Source organism: Phyllobates terribilis, unplaced genomic scaffold (assembly GCF_046119375.1).
Source record: "Phyllobates terribilis strain yellow unplaced genomic scaffold, ASM4611937v1 Scaffold_11__3_contigs__length_659146591, whole genome shotgun sequence".
In the NCBI taxonomy this organism is placed as follows: Eukaryota; Metazoa; Chordata; class Amphibia; order Anura; family Dendrobatidae; genus Phyllobates; species Phyllobates terribilis.
The window spans coordinates 536027213-536051243 of NW_027362771.1; the positions used below are offsets into that span (position 1 = coordinate 536027213).

At 47.9% G+C, this 24031-nt stretch overlaps 1 protein-coding gene across 2 annotated transcripts in view; it reads right to left on the reverse strand.

Moving 5' to 3' along the window:
- LOC141166801 (serine/threonine-protein kinase N1-like) overlaps positions 1 to 24031 on the reverse strand; it is a 121555-nt gene that overhangs the window by 21781 nt on the left and 75743 nt on the right. For both annotated transcript variants that reach the window (XM_073653844.1, XM_073653845.1), the window contains exons 14-18: positions 12865 to 12940; positions 10506 to 10597; positions 10233 to 10409; positions 9512 to 9574; positions 7263 to 7339 (exon numbers count right to left, since the gene is read on the reverse strand). In XM_073653844.1, coding sequence (XP_073509945.1) covers positions 7263 to 7339; positions 9512 to 9574; positions 10233 to 10409; positions 10506 to 10597; positions 12865 to 12940 — 485 coding nt within the window. The remainder of the gene's footprint in view (positions 1 to 7262; positions 7340 to 9511; positions 9575 to 10232; positions 10410 to 10505; positions 10598 to 12864; positions 12941 to 24031) is intronic.

Sequence of the window (24031 nt, forward strand, 5' to 3'; positions counted from 1 at the left end):
TTCATGGTGGGCTGCAATGCTTTAACAGCATGGAAGGCAACTGGTCCAAATTTTCAGGCTCCAAATCCTTTAATTTTGGTGCATGTGCGCGCTGTGTTTATTACTGAGTGCCGTTCCGGGGTACACAAGGCTGGACCTGACAGCGTCAGGATGTTCTTTGTGGGCAGAGTTAGACAGGTTGTCCTTCTGTTCTGCTCCCACCATTGGAGATCTGCAGCCTGTAATTTCCTATTATTGTCAAGGTCTAGGTGAGTGTATATACAGCAGTCTCAGTGTTTCCTATGTGATGTAGATGTATACACAGCAGTCTAAATGTCTCCTATGTGATGTTTACAGCAATCTCAGTGTATTTCATGTGATATACACTGCAGTCTCAATGTATCCTATGTGATGTACATACAGCAGTTTCAGTGTATCCAATGTGATGAATATACTGCAGCCTCAGTGTCTGCTATGTGATGAATATAAGGCAGTCTCAATGTATCCTATGTGATGTATGTACAGCAGTCTCAGTGTATCTCATGCGATGTATTCTGGAGTATCAATGTATCCTATGTTATGTATTTACAGCAGTCTCAAAGTATCCTATGTGATGTGTACAGTAGTCTCAGTGTATCATCCTTTGTGATGTGTATCACAGTCTCAGAGTATCCTATGTGGTGTGAACATCAGCCTCAATGTATGCTATGTCATGTACACAGCAGCCTCAGCGTATCCTATGTGATGTCTACAGCACACTTGGTGTATCCTATGTGATATATACAACAGTCTCCGTTTATCCTATGTGATGTAACAGCAGTCTCGGTGTATTCTATGTGATGTGTACAGCAGTCTCAGTGTATCCTATGTGACGTGTATCGCAGTCTCAGAGTATCCTATGTAATGTGAACACATAGGATACTATGTATACTCAATGTATGCTGTGTGATACTCAATGTATGCTACATGGTGTACACAGCAGCCTCAGAGTATCCTATGTGAGGCATACAGCATGCTTGATGTATCCTATGTGATGTATACAGCAGTCTCAGTGTATACAATGTGATGAATACAACAGTCTCAGTGTATCCTATGTGATGTATACAGCAGTCTCAGTGTATGCTATGTGATGTGTACAGCAGTCTCAATGTATCCTATGAGATGATTATACAGCAATCTCAGTGTATCCTATGTGATGTGCATACGGCAGTCTCAGTGTATCCTATTTGATTTGTAAATGGAAGTCTCAGTGTATCCTATGTGATGTATACACAGCATTCTCAGTTTCTCTTATGTGATGTATAGAGAGTAGTCTCAGTGTCTCCTATGTGGTGTATACTCAGCAGTCTCAGTGTCTCCTATGTGATGTATATACAGCAATCTCAGTGTCTCCTATGTGGTGTATACACAGCAGTCTCAGCGTCTCCTATGTGATGTATAGCTCGGCCTTAGTGTAGCATTTTCTATATTAGTGACCACAAACTTGGAATCTGCTTGATGATTTTAAAAGACTCTCTGAATGGATGGCTGCATAATTAGGATTTTCATGTGAGGAATGTGTCCTCGTTTTGCATGCGTCCGAAAATTCCCCGCAAAACGGGGTCCGGATGCATGCACCTACAGGAGGCGGACACTCAGACGTAGCGTCTGAGTGTCCGCCTTCTGTAGGCGTAAATTCCCGAAAATGTGCACGGCAGAGCTCACGTTTGCTTTGCTGTCACCATTACAGTATATGGCGCATGTGTCTGGACCCTGTTTTACGAGGGATTTTGGACGTATGTCCCGACGTTGACACAGAACGCAGTGTGAAAGTACCTTAAGAGTCTTATAATTCTTGCATGATGGTCACCATGAGGCCATTTACATTCTCATTTTGTTCAGCCCGGCCCAATATTGACTACTGTACCCTAACATGAGGGTCCGGATATATAAAGACTGTGTGTAAAAGCTTTGTGGCTCATTACTTATTTAAGCCATTGAGAACAAGTAGTATTTTGGGAGACAAATGAAAAATTGAAGTCCATTAAGAAGGTGATTTATCATTCTCTAGGATTTTGTGTTTACATCATTGATTTATTTCTTTATGTTAGACTCAATTCTGCAAATTGTTAAGTAGGAAATGTAGAGGTTCCAGACAGATTAATGTGAAGCACAGGCAGCTATGGAAAGTACAGCTTCCTAGTACAGACTGGACCCAGGGTCTGGGAACACAATTATTCTCAATATACAGTACAGACCAGACCAAAAGTTTGGACACACCTTCTCATTTAAAGAAATTTCTGTATTTTCATGACTTTGAAAATTGTACATTCACACTGAAGGCATCAAAACTATGAATTAACACATGTGGAATTATATACTTAACAAAAAAGTGTGAAACAACTGAAAATATGTCTTATATTCTAGGTTCTTCAAAGTAGCCACCTTTTTCTTTGATGACTGCTTTGCACACTCTTGGCATTCTCTTGATGAGCTTCAAGGGGTAGTCACCGGAAATGGTTTTCACTTCACCGGTGTGCCCTGTCAGGTTTAATAAGCGGGATTTCTTGCCTTATAAATGGGGTTGGGACCATCAGTTGTGTTGTGCAGAAGTCAGGTGGATACACAGCTGATAGTCCTACTGAATAGACTGTTAGCTGCTTTTTTCTTGCCATAATACAAATTCTAAGTAAAGAAAAACGAGTGGCCATCATTACTTTAAGAAATGAAGGTCAGTCAGTCCGAAAAATTGGAAAAACTTTGAAAGTGTCCCCAAATGCAGTTGCAAAAACCAACATGAGGACCGCCCCAGGAAAGGAAGACCAAGAGTCACCTCTGCTTCTGAGGATAAGTTTATCCGAGTCACCAGCCTCAGAAATCACAGGTTAACAGCAGCTCAGATTAGAGACCAGGTCAATGCCACACAGAGGTCTAGCAGCAGACACATCTCTACAACAACTATTAAGAGGAGACTTTGTGCAGCAGGCCTTCATGGTAAAATAGCTGCTAGGTAACCACTGCTAAGGACAGGCAACAAGCAGAAGAGACTTCTTTGGGGTAAAGAACACAAGAAATGGACATTAGACCAGTGGAAATCTGTGCTTTGGTCTGATGAGTCCAAATTTGAGATCTTAGGTTCCAACAACCGTGTCTTTCTGCGACGCACAAAAGGTGAACGGATGGACTCTACATGCCTGGTTCCCACCGTGAAACATGGAGGAGGTGTGATGGTGTGGGGGTGCTTTGCTGGTGACACTGTTGGGGATTTATTCAAAATTGAAGGCATACTGCACCAGCATGGCTACCACAGCATCTTGCAGCGGAATGTTATTCCATCCAGTTTGCGTTTAGTTGGACCATCATTTATTTTTCAACAGGACAATGACCCCGAACACACCTCCAGGCTGTGTAAGGGCTATTTGACCAAGAGGGAGAGTGATGGGGTGCTACGCCAGATGACCTGGCCTCCACAGTCACCAGACCTGAACCCAATCGAGATGGTTTGGGGTGAGCTGGACCGCAGAGTGAAGGCAAAAGAGCCAACAAGTGCTAAGCATCTCTGGGAACTCCTTCAAGATTGTTGGAAGACCATTTCCGGTGACTACCTCTTGAAGCTCATCAAGAGAATGCCAAGAGTGTGCAAAGCAGTCATCAAAGCAAAAGGTGGCTACTCTGAAGAACCTAGAATATAAGACATATTTTCAGTTGTTTCACACTTTTTTGTTAAGTATATAATTCCACATGTGTTAATTCATAGTTTTGTTGCCTTCAGTGTGAATGTACAATTTTCATAGTCATGAAAATACAGAAAAATCTTTAAATGAGAAGGTGTGTCCAAACTTTTGGTCTGTAGTGTATATAGTAAATAAGTACAAATGTACAGTATATATCATATATTATTTATGTACTATTGCTATTCGCTTATTTACTTCCTGTAGGGTAGTAACGCATTTTGTTTTTATTCTAGGTTATGTTTGTTAATGGCCACAGTGTGAATGTGCACCTACACACTGCACTTATACCAACATGTGCTCCAGCTCATTTCTATGTTTTGCTTTAGATTTTTTGTATACATACAGGATTGTGGCCAGCCCTTTTTGGGTTGTGCTTTTAGTCTATATAGCATTCCATGGGCAGGTGTTTAAACAGTCAGGCCTGAATCCACCTCTGCCCTCATCTATTTTGAGGCCGGCTGGGACGTAGCAAGGAGAACTACAAGAGTTAGGGACCATCCTGACTGGGTCACCTTGTCGAGGTGTGATGACTTTTACGCCTTTTTGATCAAAATAGTGTCAACTAAGTACCCTATGTTATTTACATGTACTATTACTATTTATATACTTACTACAGGGTATTTGTCAATTTGTTTATATCCTAAGTCATATAGTAATACATAGTATACAGTGGGGAAAAAAAGTATTTAGTCAGCCACCAATTGTACAAGTTCTCCCACTTAAAAAGATGAGAGAGGCCTGTAATTGACATCATAGGTAGACCTCAACTATGAGAGCCAAAATGAGAACACAAATCCTGAAAATCACATTGTCTGATTTGGAAAGAAATTTTTTTCAAATTTTGGTGGAAAATAAGTATTTGGTCAATTTCAAAAGTTCATCTCAATACTTTGTTATATATCCTTTGCTGGCAATGACAGAGGTCAAACGTTTTCTGTAAGTCTTCACAAGGTTGGCACACACTGTTGCTGGTATGTTGGCCCATTCCTCCATGCAGATCTCCTCTAGGGCAGTGATGTTTTGGGGTTGTCGCTGGGCAACACAGACATTCAACTCCCTCCAAAGGTTTTCTATAGGGTTTTCTATAGGGTTTAGATCTGGAGACTGGCTAGGCCACTATAGGACCTTGAAATGCTTCTTACGAAGCCACTCCTTCGCTGCCTTGGCGGTGTGCTTGGGATCATTGTCATGCTGAAAGACCCAGCCATGCTTCATCTTCAATGCCCTTGCTGATGGAAGGAGGTTTGCACTCAAAATCTCATGATATATGGCCCCATTCATTCTTTCATGTACACAGATCAGTCGTCCTGGTCCCTTGGCAGAGAAACAGTCCCTGGCGGCGTAGTGTGTTACTGATGGTAGCCTGTGTAACGTTGGTCCCAGCTCTCTGCAGGTCATTCACTAGGTCCCCCCGTGTTGTTCTGGGATTTTTGCTCACTGTTCTTGAGATCATTTTGACCCCACGGGGTGAGATCTTGTGTGGAGCCCCAGATCGAGGGAGATTATCAGTGGTCTTGTATGTCTTCCATTTTCTAATTATTGCTCCCACAGTTGATTTCTTCACACCAAGCTGCTTGCCTATTGCAGATTCAGTCTTCTTAGCCTGGTGCAGGGCTACAATTTTGTTTCTGGTGTCCTTCGACAGTTCTTTGTTCTTCGCCATAGTAGAGTTTGGAGTGTGACTGTTTGAGGTTGCGGACAGGTGTCTTTTATACTGATAACAAGTTAAAACAGGTGCCAGTACTACAGGTAATGAGTGGAGGACAGAGGAGCCTCTTAAAGAAGAAGTTACAGGTCTGTGAGAGACAGAAATTTTGTTGTTTGTAATTGGCCAAATACTTATTTTCCACCAAAATTTGAAAAAAATTTCTTTCCAAATCAGACAATGTGATTTTCAGGATTTGTTTTCTCATTTTGTCTCTCATAGTTGAGGTCTACCTATGATGTCAATTACAGGCCTCTCTCATCTTTTTGGCTATGTGCCCACGATGCAGAAATGCTCCGGATTTTTCCTGAGCGTTTCTGCATCTCCCTGGCAGAAAAAAACGCATGCGGACTGTACATGCGGATTGTACATGCGGATTGTACATGCGGATTGTACATGCGTTTTTCCTGCCAGGTACATGCGGATGTGAAGCGTTCTTCACATGCATTTCCACATGCGGGTTGACAAGCGCTTAACAAGCGATTTTAGCATCACTTGGAAAGTGCTTGACAACTTGGTCACACTATATAAATCCATGCAACCGGATTTATATAGTGTGACCGTAAAGAATGTTAAAAAATAAAAAAATAAATCTATACTTACCTTCAGATGGCCGCCGCAGTCTTGCTTCGCTCCGTCCTGGCTGCCGGCAGATCGCGGTACACTACGCTGAAGGATCTGCCGTCACATGACTATGAGAGCAGGTCCTTCAGTCCACCGCGATCTGCCGGCAAGGGAGGACGAACGCACCGGGGGCCATCAGAAGGTAAATATAACATTTATTTTTTATTTTATTCTTTTTTTCACAGGTTCTATGGTACCCGGGTCCGGAGGAGAGTCTCCTGTCCTCTAGACCTGGGTACCATCCGCACATTGAAACGTGGGGAATGCACATCTACATATGCAGTGATGTGTAATCCATGCGTTCCAATGCAAGTCAATGGCGGCGAAAACGCAGCACTTCCACAAAATAATTGGTAGTGCTGCGTTTTTTTCCGCAATGATAATCCGCAGCGGAAATTTCCGCAGCATGTGCACAGCACATGCGGATTATCATTGGGGAACATGGCAGACCTTCTACCAAGTGTTTTTTAAGCATCTCTGCAGCGTTTTTGCCACTGCGGAAACGCTTAAAAAACGCATCGTGGGCACACAGCCTTTAAGTGGGAGAACTTGCACAATTGGTGGCTGACTAAATCCTGCCTTTCCCTACTGTATACACTCCTCAACATTGAAATTGCAACACCAAAAAGGAAAAGTCATGGAATTATAGAAATCACAGGATGGATAGACATAATACTGATTTGCAACTCATGAATAAGGGAAACAACATTTTGAAAACATTTCGATTTATTCAGTATTGAGTATAAGCTCCACTTACAGAAATTCCAGCACTTACAGCCTCGGCTGCTATCAGTGAGGTTATTAATAGTTGTCTGAGGAATGTTTTGCCGCGCTGAATGCATCTGAAGAAGTCATCAAGATCTGTTGCTGGCAGCTCCTTTTATAACTGTCGACCAATGACCAGATGTGCTCGATGGGAGACAAGTCCGGAGACGCTGCAGGCCATGGTAGCAAATTAAGGCCATGCAGGCTTCTCACTGTAATTCATGCTACATGCAACTGGGTGTTATCATGTCGACACCCTACAGGTCTATCCACCCTGTGATTCTCATAATTTCACCACTTTTCCTTTTTAGTGTTCCAATTTCAATGTTGAGGAGTTTATACATAGTGAGTGACTCAAGGATGACGTCACTCCTGATGGAGTCGATCACTTTTCCATCTGCCATCCATCATGATGAACTTTTCTAATAATCTAGTACTGTATATATATGTATCTCGCGCACAAACCATGTACTAACCCTCTTTGCAGAGGCCATAATCCGCCAACTTCACATATCCTTCTGAGTCCAGAAGCAGATTATCCAGTTTTAAATCTCTGCAAAAGGATCAAGGGGATCAATAGATGAATAATCTGGCAACCTCTAATTATTCCCTGACTCATAGTTACTCTTATTCTTTTCAGATGATCACATGAACCCACACATTCGCGCTGTGAAAACAGCAGAATCGTGACAGTGTGTACATTAGACACTGTCACGATTCCGCAGTCTGCTGCCATATAGAGTGATTGTAGACTTTTCATTTAAGCCAGGAGAACCCCTGTGACTATATATATATACATATATATATATATATATATATATATATATATACATACACAGTACAGACCAAAAGTTTGGACACACCTTCTCATTTAAAGATTTTTCTGTATTTTCATGACTATGAAAATTGTACATTCACACTGAAGGCATCAAAACTATGAATTAACACATGTGGAATTATATACTTAACAAAATTGTGAAACAACTGAAAATATGTCTTATATTCTAGGTTCTTCAAAGTAGCCACCTTTTGCTTTGATGACTGCTTTGCACACTCTCTGCATTCTCTTGATGAGCTTCAAGAGGTAGTCACCGGAAATGGTCTTCCAACAATCTTGAAGGAGTTCCCAGAGATGCTTAGCACTTGTTGGCCCTTTTGCCTTCACTATGCGGTCCAGCTCACCCCAAACCATCTCGATTGGGGTCAGGTCTGGTGACTGTGGAGGCCAGGTCATCTGGCGTAGCACCCCATCACTCTCCTTCTTGGTCAAATAGCCCTTACACTGCCTGGAGGTGTGTTTGGGGTCATTGTCCTGTTGAAAAATAAATGATGGTCCAACTAAACGCAAACCGGATGGAATAGCATGCCGCTGCAAGATGCTGTGGTAGCCATGCTGGTTCAGTATGCCTTCAATTTTGAATAAATCCCCAACAGTGTCACCAGCAAAGCACCCCCACACCATCACACCTCCTCCTCCATGCTTCACGGTGGGAACCAGGCATGTAGAGTCCATCCGTTCACCTTTTCTGCGTCGCACAAAGACACGGTGGTTGGAACCAAAGATCTCAGATTTGGACTCATCAGACCAAAGCACAGATTTCCACTGGTCTAATGTCCATTTCTTGTGTTCTTTAGCCCAAACAAGTCTCTTCTGCTTGTTGCCTGTCCTTAGCAGTGGTTTCCTAGCAGCTATTTTACCATGAAGGCCTGCTGCACAAAGTCTCCTCTTAACAGTTGTTGAAGAGATGTGTCTGCTGCTAGAACTCTGTTTGGCATTGACCTGGTCTCTAATCTGAGCTGCTGTTAACCTGTGATTTCTGAAGCTGGTGACTCGGATAAACTTATTCTCAGAAGCAGAGGTGACTCTTGGTCTTCCTTTCCTGGGGCGGTCCTCATGTGAGCCAGTTTCTTTGTAGCGCTTGATGGTTTTTGCAACTGCACTTGGGGGCACTTTCAAAGTTTTCCCAATTTTTCGGACTGACTGACCTTCATTTCTTAAAGTAATGATGGCCACTCGTTTTTCTTTACTTAGAATTTGTATTATGGCAAGAAAAAAGCAGCTAACAGTCTATTCAGTAGGACTATCAGCTGTGTATCCACCAGACTACTGCACAACACAACTGATGGTCCCAACCCCATTTATAAGGCAAGAAATCCCACTTATTAAACCTGACAGGGCACACCTGTGAAGTGAAAACCATTTCCGGTGACTACCTCTTGAAGCTCATCAAGAGAATGCCAAGAGTGTGCAAAGCAGTCATCAAAGCAAAAGGTGGCTACTTTGAAGAACCTAGAATATAAGACATATTTTCAGTTGTTTCACACTTTTTTGTTAAGTATATAATTCCACATGTGTTAATTCATAGTTTTGATGCCTTCAGTGTGAATGTACAATTTTCATAGTCATGAAAATACAGAAAAATCTTTAAATGAGAAGGTGTGTCCAAACTTTTGGTCTGTACTGTATATATATATATATATACATATATATATATATATATATATATATAAAAAACCATATGTATAATTTGGTTTGAGAGGCCCGCTTTTGACACATCCTCTGACACATTGGCTTTTGGAAACTCTACCAGCACATTTATCTGCTTTATTCATCCTCGTATGCCATGACACCATCCATTCCCTCACAGTGTCAACACCAAATACACATCCCTGGCACCACCCACAATGCTTCCTTTGCATATAATAATTGATAATGTCTCCTCACCTATATACAATGTTCTTACTGTGCAGAAATTGGAGCCCGAGTAGTACACACGCTGCATAAAACCTGAGATGGAAAATAGTGCATGGATTAATAGGTTAATGGGGTCTTCTCAAAGGTGACCTGTCCACAGGTTTTTACTGTGTAGAGCAACATAATGTAGGAGCAGAGACCTTGATTCCAGTTTCCTGGGTGCAGCAGTTGTGATAAAATCACAGTTTTCTCTGCTGCAGATCTAGCAAAGTTCAGAATGTTGTGCCCTGTGTAACCCCGCCCACATCACTGATTGGCTGCTTTCTGTGTACAATGTATAGTGACTGAAAGCTTCCAATCAGTGGTGGGGGCGGGGTTGGACCAGGAGGCACAAACCAACTAGTCCTGTAGTGATAATCTCCTGCTGATAAAACACTGATTTTATTGAAACAGCAACACTTAAGCTAGTATGTGACACATTGCTGGAACCAGGGCCTTAGACCCTACATCATGCTGCTGTCAGATTACAGAGCAAAAACATGCTGACATATTCCCTTTAATATACAGTTTTACTCAGTTCTGTAGATGTGAGACAAACATTTAGGAATTAATTTTTATTTCCGTTTATGTTCACAATGGCTAATGAAGTCACCTTCATTTCCTATCCTGTTATAGACATGGGATATCTGCTCTGGATGGGTGACGCCAGCACTTTTTGATGAGCACACCCATTGATCACACATATACTCACATTGCTCGCTGCTGGCTGAACACCTCCGTGTGTATATGAGTCATCAGGTCTCCTCCAGCCATAAAGTCCATGACAAAGCAGACATGCTGCGGAGTCTGGAAACATCCCAGAAGACTAAGCAGGAACGGGTGCGAGGCTCCACTCACTGCTACAAACACCCGCTTTTCACACATAAGGCTGGAGAAAATAAGGAGAGGTGAAATCTCAGGAAGTTAGAAAAAATAAGTGACCCCTTTAAATAATCTATAACGTAGATGTAATGTACATACAAACCTCTCAACCTCGTCCCTGGCAATGATATCTCCTTTTTTTAAAGCTTTGATTCCATATAATTCTCCAGTTTCCTTGTACTCAGACAGCAGAACCTGAATAAAAGACAGGTAATAAAAAAAACCAAAAGGGATTTATATGTCCAAAAAAGACAACCAAGATGTCGTCATTCAAGTCTTTAGATTCAGCACAACCTAAGGCCTCTTTCACACGTCCTGATAATTCCGGTACTGGAAAAAACAGTACTGGAGATATCCATGTCCGTGTGTCCATGTGTACCTGTGTGACATACATGTGGCTACCGTGTGCCGCTTGTGCACTGCATCAGTATCACACGTACCGGCGCCTGCGAATTAGCGGTACAGTTAGCACTGTTCCCAGGCTCCGGGTGCTGAAGTCATCTGTCATCATTGTCCCCTGCCGGCGCTGAGATCAGCGTGAGCAAGGGACAATGTTGAGAGTAGTATTCTGCCCCCGCTGTCTCCAACAAGTGTAAAAAAAGAGTAAAATTGCCGTTTTTTGCACGCCGCACGGGCCGCAAAACGTCCCACACTCATACACACTGATGACACACGGAATGCATCTGTGCGCCATCAGTGTGACACATACTGGAGCCTGAGAATCAGCGGTACAGTTAGTGATGTTCCCAAACGTCGCGTGCTGGAGGCAAATCTCATCCTTGCCCCCTGCTGGCGCTGAGATCAGCGCCAGCAGGGGACAATGTTGAGAGTTGTATTAAGCCCCTGCCGTCATCAACAAGTGTAAAAATAAGACTAAAATAAAAAACACAATATACTCACCTTTTACACCTAATTCCCTGAAGCCATTGTCCCCTGTAAACAAACCAAAAATAAAAAAAGAACAATATTCCTCACCTGTCCGAAGATTAAATAATCCAGTGTCCCACTCCGTAATCCATCTGTCCGACATTTCTTCATCAGCGTTAGCGGTAATTTGAGACGACCGCACACACTGAGCAGCAGAGGACAATGACTCGCTCCAGCAAGCGGGCCCCTGACAGGTGTCCTGTCACTCAGTGAGCTCAGTGTCAGCGAGTCATTCTCCTCAGCGTGTGCAGTCGCCTCAAGCCACAGCTCACTCTGATGATGAAATATCGGTCAGATGGATTACGGCGTGGGACACTGGATTATTTAAACTTCGGACAAGTGGGGGATATTGCTCTTTTTTTGGTTTGTTTACAGGGGACAATGGCTTCAGGGAATTAGGTGTAAAGGTGAGTATAATGTGTTTTTTATTTTAGTCTTATTTTTACACTTGTTGATGACAGCAGGGGCTTAATACAACTCTCAACATTGTCCCCGGCTGGCGCTGATCTCAGCGCCAGTAGGGGGCAAGGATGAGACTTGCCTCCAGCACGCGACGTTTGGGAACAGCACTAACTGTACCGCTGATTCCCAGGCGCCGGTATGTGTCACACTGATGACGCACAGTTGCATTCCGTGTGTGATCAGTGTGTATGAGTGTGGGATGGTTTGGGGCCCGTGCGGCGTGCAAAAAACGGACATGTAAACACACTGACATGTGCACAGACCCATTCATTTGTATGGGTCTATGTGTGTATGTGTATCCAGTACGTGTGAAAACTGACACCACACATACTGGAGACACTGATGTGTGAAAGAGGCCTAAAGGAGTTGCCCAGGCTTTGGAATCAGTGTAACTGCAGACTTGTGAATCCTCACAGTGCGCACAGTGCACATTGTCAGGATTCTCAGTTGTATGTAGGATTCTCCGGTGCCGGCGCTGGAAGAGGGCGGGAGCGTGACCGCAAGTAAGTGATTTGCATACATGGCAACTAAATGTGCACAGCCTCGCTCAATACAAGTGAATTGAGTGAGGCTGGACATGTCTAGTCGGAATGTGGCCAGATGTATGCTCCCAGCACTGGCATAGGAGCATTCTGACAGCGCACACTGTTCGCACTTTGAGGATTCACAAGTCTGCAGTCACACTAAGCCAAAGCCTGGACAACCGCTTTATAGGGAATCTGTCACCAGGTTTTTGCTATGTAACCTGAGAGCAGCGTGATTTAAGTGCTGAGATCCTGATTCCAGCGATGTATCACTGGCTGCTCTGCATGCTGTCATTTTCATACAAACACTGTTTTCTCTGCTGCAGATCTAAGCAGAGCTCAGAATGCTGACACAGCTCAACATTCTGAGCTCTGCTAGATCTGCAGCAGTGAAAACAGTGATTGTATTAAAATGACAGCATACAGAGCAGCAACTGACACATCGCTGGAATCAGGGTCTCAGCCCCTTCATCACGCTATCCTTATATAACATAACAAAAACCTGCTGTCCTATTCCCTTAAAATTCCCAACTAATATATTCCACTCACCTTTCCAAAGTGCCCTCTTCCCAGGACGGCCAACAGTCTGAAGTCCTCTAAGCACAGATGTGACACGCTTTGCGTTCTGTAAAAGGAAGACATACTATAGTATCTAAAAAAAAATACTATCCCCCTCCTCTTAAAGGGAACCTGTCACCAGAAAAAACGCTATTAACTTGCAGATATGGAGTTAATCTGAAGGTTATTGGTATTACTAACCTGCCCGGCGCCTGCACTTAGCCGAACGCTGCCGGGAGAAAATTAACTTTACTCCTCCAGCATCATTCCAGAATTCAGTCACGGGGGCGGCATCGGCACGGGTTCAGTCATTGCTCTAAGTATACAGAGCGGCCGCTGTAACCGGGCCCACGGCCCTGACTTGACAGCCGGCCTCAATGCTGAGCTGATGTTAGTCAGGGCCGGGGATGCAGTTACAGCCGCCGCTCTGTATACTCATAATCGTGCTTCAACCCACGCCGATGCCATCATCAAACCGGAACGCTGCCGGGAGGAATAAAAAGTTCATATGGGCGGCACGGTGGGGCTGTGGTGCTGGGTTCAAATCCCACCAAGGACAACATCTGCAAGGAGTTTGTATGTTCTCCCCGTGTTTGCGTGGGTTTCCTCCGGGTTCTCCAGTTTCCTCCCACACTCCAAAGAGTGAGCCCCGATGGGGACAGCGACGATAATGTATGTAAAGTGCTGCGGAATATGTTAGCGCTATATAAAAATAAAGATTATTATTATTATTTTCTCCCTGCAGCGTTCGGCTAAGTGCAGGCATCGGGCAGGTTAATAACACAATTAACCTGCAGATTAACTCCATATCTGAAGGTTAATAGCGTTTTTTCTGTTGACAGGTTCCCTTTAACTTTTTTTAACACATGTGACATGAAAAAGTATAGGGTACTAATACTTTTTATAGACATTTAAACAGTATTTAAGGCAGGATCTGCAATGGCAGAGGATAATGACATCTGATGAATAAATCAGGTACGGAATGCCTACTTGATAGCATACAATACAGATATCACGGTATTAGGGGTCTCATGACTTCACGCCTCACGATCTACAATGATGGGGCGGTGAAGGTTTATCACTGAGCATTGTTAGCTCTTTTGTTTTTATCTCTATACAAGATGAAGTTGTTAAGAACCCAAGTATCAGGTTTCTACAAGTGGAAATATCAGCCCCCTGGGGACGTCTTCTCTAGCAGACTGTCAGGCAGTGTTCTTACTGGAATGGCTGGTAATTAGATGTTATTAATTAGTAATGACAGTCAGTGATAAGTTATATGACTCCAAGAATCGGTTTGATTGGATGGGTCAGAGATGAAGTGATAGATTTCATCATCTTTATGATAAATGCCTCTGAGTATATGCTATCGAGGCAGCTCCAGGGGCAGCTAGAGGGCCCATATTGGTTAATCTAATTTTGTAATTATAGTACATGACTTATTTTATACTGATCAGAGGTTATAGTTTGTATTTTACTACAAAGCTGCATTCATAATTCAGCTGGATTCAGAACTAAGCTCTCTCTCTATTAATTGATTGATAAAGTGAAACAAAAAAAAAACAGATGAAGGGTGTTCCCGTCAAAATGGAATGGGGCAAATGGCTCAGGGAAAAACAAAAGCTATATAAAAATCTATAAACCTTTATTTAAAAGATACTACGAGTTTTAGCTGCATCCAGCCTTCTCAGGTGCCCCGAGGAAGGCTGGATGCAGCCTTAGATATCCCGAGGAAGGCTGGATCCAGCCTTAGGTGTCCTGAGGAAGGCTGGTTGCAGCCTTAGGTGTCCTGAGGAAGGCTGGATGCAGTCTTAGGTGTCCTGAGGAAGGCTGGATGCAGCCTTAGGTGTCCTGAGGAAGACTGGATGAAGCCTTAGGTGTTCTGAGGAAGGCTGGATCCAGCCTTAGGTGTCCTGAGGAAGGCTGGATGCAGCCTTAGGTGTCCTGAGGAAGGCTGGATGCAGTCTTAGGTGTCCTGGGGAAGGCTGGATGCAGCCTTAGGTGTCCTGAGGAAGACTGGATGAAGCCTTAGGTGTTCTGAGGAAGGCTGGATGCAGCCTTAGGTGTCCTAAGGAAGGCTGGATGCAGCCTTAGGTGTCCTGAGGAAGGCTGGATGCAGCCTTAGGTGTCCTGAGGAAGACTGGATGAAGCCTTAGGTGTTCTGAGGAAGGCTGGATGCAGCCTTAGGTGTCCTGAGGAAGGCTGGATGCAGCCTTAGGTGTCCTGAGGAAGACTGAATGAAGCCATAGGTGTCCTGAGGAAGGCTGGATGCAGCCTTAGGTGTTCTGAGGAAGGCTGGATGCAGCCTTAGGTGTCCTAAGGAAGGCTGGATGCAGCCTTAGGTGTCCTGAGGAAGACTGGATGAAGCCTTAGGTGCCCTGAGGAAGGCTGGATGCAGCCTTAGATGTCCCGAGGAAGGCTGGATCCAGCCTTAGGTGTCCTGAGGAAGGCTGGATCCAGTCTTAGGTGTCCTGAGGAAGGCTGGATGCAGCCTTAGGTGTCCTGAGGAAGGCTGGATGCAGCCTTAGGTGTCCTGAGGAAGGCTGGATGCAGCCTTAGGTGTCCTGAGGAAGGCTGGATGCAGCCTTAGGTGTTCTGAGGAAGGCTGGATGCAGCCTTAGGTGTTCTGAGGAAGGCTGGATGCAGCCTTAGGTGTCCTGAGGAAGGCTGGATGCAGCCTTAGGTGTCATGAGGAAGGCTGGATGCAGCCTTAGGTGTCCTAAGGAAGGTTGGATGCAGCCTTAGGTGTCCTGAGGAAGGCTGTATGCAGCCTTAGGTGTCCTGAGGAAGGCTGGATGCAGCCTTAGGTGTCCTGAGGAAGACTGGATGAAGCCTTAGGTGTTCTGAGGAAGGCTGGATGCAGCCTTAGGTGTCCTAAGGAAGGCTGGATGCAGCCTTAGGTGTCCTGAGGAAGGCTGGATGCAGCCATAGGTGTCCTGGGGAAGACTGGATGAAGCCATAGGTGTTCTGAGGAAGGCTGGATGCAGCCTTAGGTGTTCTGAGGAAGGCTGGGTGCAGCCTTAGGTGTCCTGAGGAAGGCTGGATGCAGCCTTAGGTGTTCTGAGGAAGGCTGGATGCAGCCATAGGTGTCCTGAGGAAGGTTGGATGCAGCCTTAGGTGTCCTGAGGAAGGCTGTATGCAGCCTTAGGTGTCCTGAGGAAGGCTGGATGCAGCCTTAGGTGTCCTGAGGAAGACTGGATGAAGCCTTAAGTGTTCTGAGGAAGGCTGGATGCAGCCTTAGGTGTCCTAAGGAAGGCTGGATGCAGCCTTAGGTGTCCTGAGGAAGGCTGGATGCAGCCTTAGGTGTCCTGAGGAAGACTGGATGAAGCCTTAGGTGTTCTGAGGAAGGCTGGATGCAGCCTTAGGTGTCCTGAGGAAGGCTGGATGCAGCCTTAGGTGTTCTGAGGAAGGCTGGATGCAGCCTTAGGTGTCCTGAGGAAGACTGGATGAAGCCTTAGGTGTTCTGAGGAAGGTTGGATGCAGCCTTAGGTGTTCTGAGGAAGGCTGGATGCAGCCTTCGGTGTTCTGAGGAAGGCTGGATGCAGCCTTAGGTGTCCTGAGGAAGGCTGGATGCAGCCTTAGGTGTTCTGAGGAAGGCTGGATGCAGCCTTAGGTGTTCTGAGGAAGGCTGGATACAGCCTTAGGTGTTCTGAGGAAGGCTGGATGCAGCCTTAGGTGTTCTGAGGAAGGCTGGATGCAGCATTAGGTGTCCTGAGGAAGGCTGGATGCAGCATTAGGTGTCCTGAGGAAGGCTGGATGCAGCCTTAGATATCCCGAGGAAGGCTGGATCCAGCCTTAGGTGTCCTGAGGAAGATTGGATGCAGCCTTAGGTGTTCTGAGGAAGGCTGGATGCAGCCTTAGGTGTCCTGAGGAAGACTGGATGCAGCCTTAGGTGTTCTGAGGAAGGCTGGATGCAGCCTTAGGTGTCCTGAGGAAGGCTGGATGCAGCCTTAGGTGTTCTGAGGAAGACTGGATGCAGCCTTAGGTGTCCTGAGGAAGGCTGGATGCAGCCTTAGGTGTCCTGAGGAAGACTGGATGAAGCCTTAGGTGTTCTGAGGAAGGCTGGATGCAGCCTTAGGTGTCCTAAGGAAGGCTGGATGCAGCCTTAGGTGTCCTGAGGAAGGCTGGATGCAGCCTTAGGTGTCCTGAGGAAGACTGGATGCAGCCTTAGGTGTCCTGAGGAAGGCTGGATGCAGCCTTAGGTGTCCTGAGGAAGACTGGATGAAGCCTTAGGTGTTCTGAGGAAGGCTGGATGCAGCCTTAGGTGTCCTAAGGAAGGCTGGATGCAGCCTTAGGTGTCCTGAGGAAGACTGGATGCAGCCTTAGGTGTTCTGAGGAAGGCTGGATGCAGCCTTAGGTGTCCTGAGGAAGGCTGGATGCAGCCTTAGGTGTCCTGAGGAAGACTGGATGCAGCCTTAGGTGTTCTGAGGAAGGCTGGATGCAGCCTTAGGTGTCCTGAGGAAGGCTGGATGCAGCCTTAGGTGTCCTGAGGAAGACTGGATGCAGCCTTAGGTGTCCTGAGGAAGGCTGGATGCAGCCTTAGGTGTCCTGAGGAAGACTGGATGAAGCCTTAGGTGTTCTGAGGAAGGCTGGATGCAGCCTTAGGTGTCCTAAGGAAGGCTGGATGCAGCCTTAGGTGTCCTGAGGAAGGCTGGATGCAGCCTTAGGTGTCCTGAGGAAGACTGGATGCAGCCTTAGGTGTCCTGAAGAAGGCTGGATGCAGCCTTAGGTGTCCTGAGGAAGACTGGATGAAGCCTTAGGTGTTCTGAGGAAGGCTGGATGCAGCCTTAGGTGTCCTAAGGAAGGCTGGATGCAGCCTTAGGTGTCCTGAGGAAGGCTGGATGCAGCCTTAGGTGTCCTGAGGAAGACTGGATGAAGCCTTAGGTGTTCTGAGGAAGGCTGGATGCAGCCTTAGGTGTCCTGAGGAAGGCTGGATGCAGCCTTAGGTGTCCTGAGGAAGACTGAATGAAGCCTTAGGTGTTCTGAGGAAGGCTGGATGCAGCCTTAGGTGTCCTAAGGAAGGCTGGATGCAGCCTTAGGTGTCCTGAGGAAGACTGGATGAAGCCTTAGGTGTTCTGAGGAAGGCTGGATGCAGACTTAGGTGCCCTGAGGAAGGCTGGATGCAGCCTTAGATGTCCCGAGGAAGGCTGGATCCAGCCTTAGGTGTCCTGAGGAAGGCTGGATCCAGTCTTAGGTGTCCTGAGGAAGGCTGGATGCAGCCTTAGGTGTCCTGAGCAAGGCTGGATGCAGCCTTAGGTGTCCTGAGGAAGGCTGGATGCAGCCTTAGGTGTCCTGAGGAAGGCTGGATGCAGCCTTAGGTGTTCTGAGGAAGGCTGGATGCAGCCTTAGGTGTCCTGAGGAAGGCTGGATGCAGCCTTAGGTGTCATGAGGAAGGCTGGATGCAGCCTTAGGTGTCCTAAGGAAGGTTGGATGCAGCCTTAGGTGTCCTGAGGAAGGCTGTATGCAGCCTTAGGTGTCCTGAGGAAGGCTGGATGCAGCCTTAGGTGTCCTGAGGAAGACTGGATGAAGCCTTAGGTGTTCTGAGGAAGGCTGGATGCAGCCTTAGGTGTCCTGAGGAAGGCTGGATGCAGCCTTAGGTGTCCTGAGGAAGACTGAATGAAGCCTTAGGTGTCCTGAGGAAGGCTGGATGCAGCCTTAGGTGTTCTGAGGAAGGCTGGATGCAGCCTTAGGTGTCCTAAGGAAGGCTGGATGCAGCCTTAGGTGTCCTGAGGAAGACTGGATGAAGCCTTAGGTGTTCTGAGGAAGGCTGGATGCAGCCTTAGGTGCCCTGATGAAGGCTGGATGCAGCCTTAGATGTCCCGAGGAAGGCTGGATCCAGCCTTAGGTGTCCTGAGGAAGGCTGGATCCAGTCTTAGGTGTCCTGAGGAAGGCTGGATGCAGCCTTAGGTGTCCTGAGCAAGGCTGGATGCAGCCTTAGGTGTCCTGAGGAAGGCTGGATGCAGCCTTAGGTGTCCTGAGGAAGGCTGGATGCAGCCTTAGGTGTTCTGAGGAAGGCTGGATGCAGCCTTAGGTGTTCTGAGGAAGGCTGGATGCAGCCTTAGGTGTCCTGAGGAAGGCTGGATGCAGCCTTAGGTGTCATGAGGAAGGCTGGATGCAGCCTTAGGTGTCCTAAGGAAGGTTGGATGCAGCCTTAGGTGTCCTGAGGAAGGCTGTATGCAGCCTTAGGTGTCCTGAGGAAGGCTGGATGCAGCCTTAGGTGTCCTGAGGAAGGCTGGATGCAGCCTTAGGTGTCCTGAGGAAGGCTGGATGCAGCCTTAGGTGTTCTGAGGAAGGCTGGATGCAGCCTTAGGTGTTCTGAGGAAGGCTGGATGCAGCCTTAGGTGTCCTGAGGAAGGCTGGATGCAGCCTTAGGTGTCATGAGGAAGGCTGGATGCAGCCTTAGGTGTCCTAAGGAAGGTTGGATGCAGCCTTAGGTGTCCTGAGGAAGGCTGTATGCAGCCTTAGGTGTCCTGAGGAAGGCTGGATGCAGCCTTAGGTGTCCTGAGGAAGACTGGATGAAGCCTTAGGTGTTCTGAGGAAGGCTGGATGCAGCCTTAGGTGTCCTAAGGAAGGCTGGATGCAGCCTTAGGTGTCCTGAGGAAGGCTGGATGCAGCCTTAGGTGTCCTGGGGAAGACTGGATGAAGCCATAGGTGTTCTGAGGAAGGCTGGATGCAGCCTTAGGTGTTCTGAGGAAGGCTGGGTGCAGCCTTAGGTGTCCTGAGGAAGGCTGGATGCAGCCTTAGGTGTTCTGAGGAAGGCTGGATGCAGCCTTAGGTGTTCTGAGGAAGGCTGGATGCAGCCATAGGTGTCCTGAGGAAGGTTGGATGCAGCCTTAGGTGTCCTGAGGAAGGCTGTATGCAGCCTTAGGTGTCCTGAGGAAGGCTGGATGCAGCCTTAGGTGTCCTGAGGAAGACTGGATGAAGCCTTAAGTGTTCTGAGGAAGGCTGGATGCAGCCTTAGGTGTCCTAAGGAAGGCTGGATGCAGCCTTAGGTGTCCTGAGGAAGGCTGGATGCAGCCTTAGGTGTCCTGAGGAAGACTGGATGAAGCCTTAGGTGTTCTGAGGAAGGCTGGATGCAGCCTTAGGTGTCCTGAGGAAGGCTGGATGCAGCCTTAGGTGTTCTGAGGAAGGCTGGATGCAGCCTTAGGTGTCCTGAGGAAGACTGGATGAAGCCTTAGGTGTTCTGAGGAAGGTTGGATGCAGCCTTAGGTGTTCTGAGGAAGGCTGGATGCAGCCTTCGGTGTTCTGAGGAAGGCTGGATGCAGCCTTAGGTGTCCTGAGGAAGGCTGGATGCAGCCTTAGGTGTTCTGAGGAAGGCTGGATGCAGCCTTAGGTGTTCTGAGGAAGGCTGGATACAGCCTTAGGTGTTCTGAGGAAGGCTGGATGCAGCCTTAGGTGTTCTGAGGAAGGCTGGATGCAGCATTAGGTGTCCTGAGGAAGGCTGGATGCAGCATTAGGTGTCCTGAGGAAGGCTGGATGCAGCCTTAGATATCCCGAGGAAGGCTGGATCCAGCCTTAGGTGTCCTGAGGAAGACTGGATGCAGCCTTAGGTGTTCTGAGGAAGGCTGGATGCAGCCTTAGGTGTCCTGAGGAAGACTGGATGCAGCCTTAGGTGTTCTGAGGAAGGCTGGATGCAGCCTTAGGTGTCCTGAGGAAGGCTGGATGCAGCCTTAGGTGTTCTGAGGAAGACTGGATGCAGCCTTAGGTGTCCTGAGGAAGGCTGGATGCAGCCTTAGGTGTCCTGAGGAAGACTGGATGCAGCCTTAGGTGTCCTGAGGAAGGCTGTATGCAGCCTTAGGTGTCCTGAGGAAGACTGGATGAAGCCTTAGGTGTTCTGAGGAAGGCTGGATGCAGCCTTAGGTGTCCTAAGGAAGGCTGGATGCAGCCTTAGGTGTCCTGAGGAAGGCTGGATGCAGCCTTAGGTGTTCTGAGGAAGGCTGGATGCAGCCTTAGGTGTCCTGAGGAAGGCTGGATGCAGCCTTAGGTGTCCTGAGGAAGACTGGATGCAGCCTTAGGTGTTCTGAGGAAGGCTGGATGCAGCCTTAGGTGTCCTGAGGAAGGCTGGATGCAGCCTTAGGTGTCCTGAGGAAGACTGGATGCAGCCTTAGGTGTCCTGAGGAAGGCTGGATGCAGCCTTAGGTGTCCTGAGGAAGACTGGATGAAGCCTTAGGTGTTCTGAGGAAGGCTGGATGCAGCCTTAGGTGTCCTAAGGAAGGCTGGATGCAGCCTTAGGTGTCCTGAGGAAGGCTGGATGCAGCCTTAGGTGTCCTGAGGAAGACTGGATGCAGCCTTAGGTGTCCTGAAGAAGGCTGGATGCAGCCTTAGGTGTCCTGAGGAAGACTGGATGAAGCCTTAGGTGTTCTGAGGAAGGCTGGATGCAGCCTTAGGTGTCCTAAGGAAGGCTGGATGCAGCCTTAGGTGTCCTGAGGAAGGCTGGATGCAGCCTTAGGTGTCCTGAGGAAGACTGGATGAAGCCTTAGGTGTTCTGAGGAAGGCTGGATGCAGCCTTAGGTGTCCTGAGGAAGGCTGGATGCAGCCTTAGGTGTCCTGAGGAAGACTGAATGAAGCCTTAGGTGTTCTGAGGAAGGCTGGATGCAGCCTTAGGTGTCCTAAGGAAGGCTGGATGCAGCCTTAGGTGTCCTGAGGAAGACTGGATGAAGCCTTAGGTGTTCTGAGGAAGGCTGGATGCAGCCTTAGGTGCCCTGAGGAAGGCTGGATGCAGCCTTAGATGTCCCGAGGAAGGCTGGATCCAGCTTTAGGTGTCCTGAGGAAGGCTGGATCCAGTCTTAGGTGTCCTGAGGAAGGCTGGATGCAGCCTTAGGTGTCCTGAGCAAGGCTGGATGCAGCCTTAGGTGTCCTGAGCAAGGCTGGATGCAGCCTTAGGTGTCCTGAGGAAGGCTGGATGCAGCCTTAGGTGTCCTGAGGAAGGCTGGATGCAGCCTTAGGTGTTCTGAGGAAGGCTGGATGCAGCCTTAGGTGTTCTGAGGAAGGCTGGATGCAGCCTTAGGTGTCCTGAGGAAGGCTGGATGCAGCCTTAGGTGTCATGAGGAAGGCTGGATGCAGCCTTAGGTGTCCTAAGGAAGGTTGGATGCAGCCTTAGGTGTCCTGAGGAAGGCTGTATGCAGCCTTAGGTGTCCTGAGGAAGGCTGGATGCAGCCTTAGGTGTCCTGAGGAAGACTGGATGAAGCCTTAGGTGTTCTGAGGAAGGCTGGATGCAGCCTTAGGTGTCCTGAGGAAGGCTGGATGCAGCCTTAGGTGTCCTGAGGAAGACTGAATGAAGCCTTAGGTGTCCTGAGGAAGGCTGGATGCAGCCTTAGGTGTTCTGAGGAAGGCTGGATGCAGCCTTAGGTGTCCTAAGGAAGGCTGGATGCAGCCTTAGGTGTCCTGAGGAAGACTGGATGAAGCCTTAGGTGTTCTGAGGAAGGCTGGATGCAGCCTTAGGTGCCCTGATGAAGGCTGGATGCAGCCTTAGATGTCCCGAGGAAGGCTGGATCCAGCCTTAGGTGTCCTGAGGAAGGCTGGATCCAGTCTTAGGTGTCCTGAGGAAGGCTGGATGCAGCCTTAGGTGTCCTGAGCAAGGCTGGATGCAGCCTTAGGTGTCCTGAGGAAGGCTGGATGCAGCCTTAGGTGTCCTGAGGAAGGCTGGATGCAGCCTTAGGTGTTCTGAGGAAGGCTGGATGCAGCCTTAGGTGTTCTGAGGAAGGCTGGATGCAGCCTTAGGTGTTCTGAGGAAGGCTGGATGCAGCCTTAGGTGTCCTGAGGAAGGCTGGATGCAGCCTTAGGTGTCATGAGGAAGGCTGGATGCAGCCTTAGGTGTCCTAAGGAAGGTTGGATGCAGCCTTAGGTGTCCTGAGGAAGGCTGTATGCAGCCTTAGGTGTCCTGAGGAAGGCTGGATGCAGCCTTAGGTGTCCTGAGGAAGACTGGATGAAGCCATAGGTGTTCTGAGGAAGGCTGGATGCAGCTTTAGGTGTTCTGAGGAAGGCTGGGTGCAGCCTTAGGTGTCCTGAGGAAGGCTGGATGCAGCCTTAGGTGTCCTGAGGAAGGCTGGATGCAGCCTTAGGTGTCCTGAGGAAGGCTGGATGCAGCCTTAGGTGTCCTGAGGAAGACTGGATGAAGCCTTAGGTGTCCTGAGGAAGGCTGGATGCAGCCTTAGGTGTCCTGAGGAAGACTGGATGAAGCCTTAGGTGTTCTGAGGAAGGCTGGATGCAGCCTTAGGTGTCCTAAGGAAGGCTGGATGCAGCCTTAGGTGTCCTGAGGAAGACTGGATGCAGCCTTAGGTGTTCTGAGGAAGGCTGGATGCAGCCTTAGGTGTCCTGAGGAAGGCTGGATGCAGCCTTAGGTGTCCTGAGGAAGACTGGATGCAGCCTTAGGTGTTCTGAGGAAGGCTGGATGCAGCCTTAGGTGTCCTGAGGAAGGCTGGATGCAGCCTTAGGTGTCCTGAGGAAGACTGGATGCAGCCTTAGGTGTCCTGAGGAAGGCTGGATGCAGCCTTAGGTGTCCTGAGGAAGACTGGATGAAGCCTTAGGTGTTCTGAGGAAGGCTGGATGCAGCCTTAGGTGTCCTAAGGAAGGCTGGATGCAGCCTTAGGTGTCCTGAGGAAGGCTGGATGCAGCCTTAGGTGTCCTGAGGAAGACTGGATGCAGCCTTAGGTGTCCTGAAGAAGGCTGGATGCAGCCTTAGGTGTCCTGAGGAAGACTGGATGAAGCCTTAGGTGTTCTGAGGAAGGCTGGATGCAGCCTTAGGTGTCCTAAGGAAGGCTGGATGCAGCCTTAGGTGTCCTGAGGAAGGCTGGATGCAGCCTTAGGTGTCCTGAGGAAGACTGGATGAAGCCTTAGGTGTTCTGAGGAAGGCTGGATGCAGCCTTAGGTGTCCTGAGGAAGGCTGGATGCAGCCTTAGGTGTCCTGAGGAAGACTGAATGAAGCCTTAGGTGTTCTGAGGAAGGCTGGATGCAGCCTTAGGTGTCCTAAGGAAGGCTGGATGCAGCCTTAGGTGTCCTGAGGAAGACTGGATGAAGCCTTAGGTGTTCTGAGGAAGGCTGGATGCAGCCTTAGGTGCCCTGAGGAAGGCTGGATGCAGCCTTAGATGTCCCGAGGAAGGCTGGATCCAGCCTTAGGTGTCCTGAGGAAGGCTGGATCCAGTCTTAGGTGTCCTGAGGAAGG